We start from the raw sequence: 4,052 nt of genomic DNA on the forward strand, positions 1-4,052 counted from the left end.
GGGGCCCTTATATATTCTTTTGCTTCAGGCCACACAAATGTTAGGGTAGTTCTGACACCAGTGTTCATTTTACAACAACCTATCAAACTGAGTCAGTGTTTTACCACTTCCTGAAATGTTTGTTCTCATTATTCATTTTAAAATAATACTTTTTTTCCCCTTTGGCAGCTGGCCAGTATGGGGATCCTATCCCTTGACCTTGTGTTATCAGCATCATGCTCTAACCAAGTGAGCTAACAGGCCAGCCCTAAAAATACTTCTCAAAATCAAATAAATGCTAGGCTTTACACCTGGGACATAGTAAGTGCTTGATAAATATTAGTGTAGCAATATCCAAATGTGCTCAAACATCTTGCTTAATAGCAAGGTTGGGAAGAGGAGAAACTGCCAATTTAGTGGAACTTGGTTTCTTCCAGTTTAAAACAGAGGGTCTTTTGGATAGAGGTTCATTTCATAAGGTCTTCTTATGTCCCATGCTTCTGTCCTTCATCCCAAGAGGCTTTTGGGCAAAGGGAGTGGGGCTGCCAGACATCATGGTGATGGTGATGGGTAGGTCCCTCTTGCCAGATCTTTGAACGTCAGCCTCCAGCCTCGCTGCATCTGCTGTGGAGCTGAAACTGGAGTTGGGCTCTCTACCATGGCTCTTAATGGAGATGCTGATTCTCTGAACTCAGCCAGCAGCCAGTTCCACCCAGCTCCCAGCTTGGAACAGGTTCCTCACAAGCCCTGCTAAGTTCCCCCGCACTCCACGGCAATCTCTTCATCTACGTGAACTCTTAATTCTCAGCAACCTTATTATCTTGACAAGAAGAGGAGGCCAGGCAGAGAGAGCATGCAGAGCACGTACTGTGTGCCTGGCCCTGCAGGTGTTTTCAGTTGCACGCTGGTCTCCTCAGCCCAGTTCTCACAATCCAGTGAGACAGGCAGGCATTTCAGCTGAAGTTCTCATCCAGCCGTAGTGTTATGAACTGAATTGTGTCCCCCAAAATTCCTAAGTTGAAACCCGACCCCCAATATGACTATACTTGGAGATAGGACCTTTAGGAGGTGATTAGGGTTAAAAGAGGTTATGAGGGTGGAGCCCTAATCCAATAGGACGGTGTCCTTATAAGAAGAGGAAGAGACACCAGAGAGTGCATGCTCACTTTCTCTCTCCGTACACAGAGGAAAGGCAATGTGAGAACATAGCAAGAAGGTAGCCAATTACAAGCCAGGAAGGAGCTCTAGTCAGAAACCAAATTTGCCTTGATCTTGGGCTTCTAGCCTCCACAATTGTGAGAAAATTAATGTCTGTTGTTTAAACCACTCAATCTGTGGTATTTTGTTACAACAGCCTGAGAAGACTAATACACCTAGAAATCCAAATGTAAGGGCTTCTGGGAGCAGATGGCCACCAAGGCATTGCCAGCTCTGAGCAGGTCTGGTGCCCAGTGCAATAGGAGTCATGATCCTTGCTCTGCAGGGTTTAGTGAAGATTTCCAAGACTGCCTGGTTTGGGTTTTTGTAGACATTCAGCCCCTTCACTCTCCATCCTCAGTCAGTCTTGCCAACAAATCTGAACTGTAGTTCTCTCCCTGAATTTTACGGTGAGGGGTGGGATGGAGGGTTAGCTGCCTTTTAAAAAGTTGATTTTCCCCTTTTATTGTTCAGGAAGTATACACACACAAAAAAAAGACTAACCACAATCTCCACCAAGCACATCTTTAGGAAGCAAAACCCCCTCCGAATGATGCATTTGTGAGCAATCATTCCCAGACTAAATGTTGGTGACACTGGCAATTGGCAATGGGGATTTTTTTGAGTGTACGAATGAATAAATGAATAAAAGGCCTTCTTAAGGTCTGGTTTGGAGAGACTTACGAGGCTCTGGTGCATTCTCAGCTCTCCGAGGGTTGCTCATTCTCCCACTCCTTTTTGGGCTGGTTTGGAGAGCCGGAATTCAAAGTACTGAGTTTCAGAGGAAGTGCCTTTCAGAGATGGATACTTTCTGGGAATCTTATTTCTGGCTGTTCCACAGACACCTGTGGTCCCACTTTGGGTATGTATTGCCCGCTGTGGGGACATTCTGCCAGGTGGACCCACGTCATGCCCCCCACCTTGTTTTGCTATTGCAAAACCTAAGAAAGGGGGAGCCCAGTGAGGTGAGAGAAAGAACACAGTGAGGCCACAGAGCCCTGCTCTGTGTATGACCCAGTGTGTGCCTGATGGGGGAGAGGCAAGATCCCGCCGGTGCTAAGGAAATAGCAGTGGATTTAGAGCCCCAAAGACCAATATGTAAGTTCTACCTCCTTAGTGACTGTAATTTGGGGGCTTGTTTCCCTTCAGGTGCCCTGTTGCTTCACAGGTAATATGAAAATAGTCAGGAAGCCATCCCAGGACTGGTGTGATCGTTAAATGTAATAGTGAATGCAAAAGGGCTTAGTTGAAGAGTCAAGTACCAAAAACTTACTGTGGTTAAGACTGGTTTTGGGGCCAGCCCGGTGGCACACTGCTACAGTGTGCTGCTTGTGAGTGCGGTGGCGCTCCCACCGAGGGTTCGGATCCCAGATACAGACCGGCCGCTCACTGGCTGAGCGAGGTGCGGGCGCAGCACCGAGGGTTGCGATCCGTTGCCGGACACGAAAAAAGACAAAAAGGAAAAAAAAAAAAAGATTGTGTCCTGCTAGGTTTATATTTGAATTAGAGGTGTGTTTTATAAATCAGCCTGTCAACCATTTCCAGAGGTACATTTTACAAAAACGAAATTTTCAGACTCCTTCCCTGAATATTCTAATTTAGCAGTCTGGGACAACAGCCTAGTAAACTGTCCAGCAATATCCAGTGCCCTTCGCTGGAATCAGACTTGGTCATGTGACTTGGCCAGTGTGAATAGAAGTGCCCCATCGGTTCCAAGGGGAATGTCAGAAGCTCATTCGTAACTCTCCAGCTCTCTTTCCTGTGTTCCTGTGAGACAGGAAGCATGTGTGAAAACGGAGCCCTGCAAAGTCAGGGCCATGAGTGATTAGAATTGACACAACTCCCATGTTGTTACTTGATGGACCCTAAGCTGAGCTGTTTTAGGCCACTGGGATTTGGGGATTGTTACTGCAGCAGATCCCAGCCTGGCCTCAAAATACACCTGGGTACTGTTTCTTTGTGCCATTTAATAGAAAAACAAAGAAACAGAACACACACAAAGAAAACACATCCTTGATAATAGTGACCAACACAGTCTTGGGGAGATGGCAGGGAGATCGTGAGCTGGGTGCTACTTGCTGCTGCTCTTGGGCAGGGGTCGGTAGACCCCGACGACCACAGCGTGGTCCCTCTCATAGGGCTCCAGGGTCAGCTGCTCTTGAGGCTTCAAGTTCTCCTGCTGCAACTTCCTCACCTCAGAAGCAAACACGGCCTCGGCGGACGCAGTAGAGTCGATGCAGTTGGCCTTGATGGAAATGAGAAAGTGGCCGCCGTTGCGCAGGAAGGTGTGGGCGTTCAGAGCCACTATGCGGGACTGGTCGGGCTGGGCCACGTCGGCGAAGATCACGTCCACCATCCCGATGAGCATGCGGTACTTGAGCGGGTGCCGGGCATCTTCCAGGACAGGGATGATGTTGGTTCGCTTCTTGGCCACGTTGACCAGATCGCGGCCAGCGCGGTGGGAGAACTCGACCGCGTACACCAGGCCGTCCGGGCCGATGATGTCGGAGACGTGGGAGACAGTGGTCCCCGAGGCGGCGCCCAGGTACAGCACCTTGGACTTGGGCTTGATGTGGATCTGGTCCACCCCGCCCAGGATGGCTGCGGCCAGCTTGGAGCGGAACGGGTTCCACGTGCGATACTCCTGCTTGACGCCGCCCTCGGTCACCGTGACGCGCCGCTCGCCGTACACCGACTGGCCGGGCACCATGTTCAGCGTGACCAGCGCGTCCTCCGCCCCGCGGTAGATGAAGACGCCCTCGTGCCGGTGCGGCTCCACCGACACCGCGGTGACGCCCTTCCTGCGGCGGCTCCTGCTCTTGGCCACGCCGCCACGCCGCGGCCCGCCACCGCCGCGGTCCCGGCCGTCCCCGCCG

The 4,052-nt window shown here is 50.6% G+C and overlaps 1 protein-coding gene across 1 annotated transcript in view; it reads right to left on the reverse strand.

The window, feature by feature from the left end:
- Positions 1-3,123: 3,123 nt before the first annotated feature.
- Positions 3,124-4,052, reverse strand: part of LOC103590211 (rRNA/tRNA 2'-O-methyltransferase fibrillarin-like protein 1) — a 1,076-nt gene continuing 147 nt past the window's right edge. Inside the window, exon 2 of the mRNA XM_008572404.1 lies at positions 3,124-4,052. Coding sequence (XP_008570626.1) covers positions 3,248-4,052 — 805 coding nt within the window. The 3' untranslated portion in view covers positions 3,124-3,247.

Source organism: Galeopterus variegatus, unplaced genomic scaffold (assembly GCF_000696425.1).
Source record: "Galeopterus variegatus unplaced genomic scaffold, G_variegatus-3.0.2 Scaffold780, whole genome shotgun sequence".
Taxonomy (NCBI): Eukaryota; Metazoa; Chordata; class Mammalia; order Dermoptera; family Cynocephalidae; genus Galeopterus; species Galeopterus variegatus.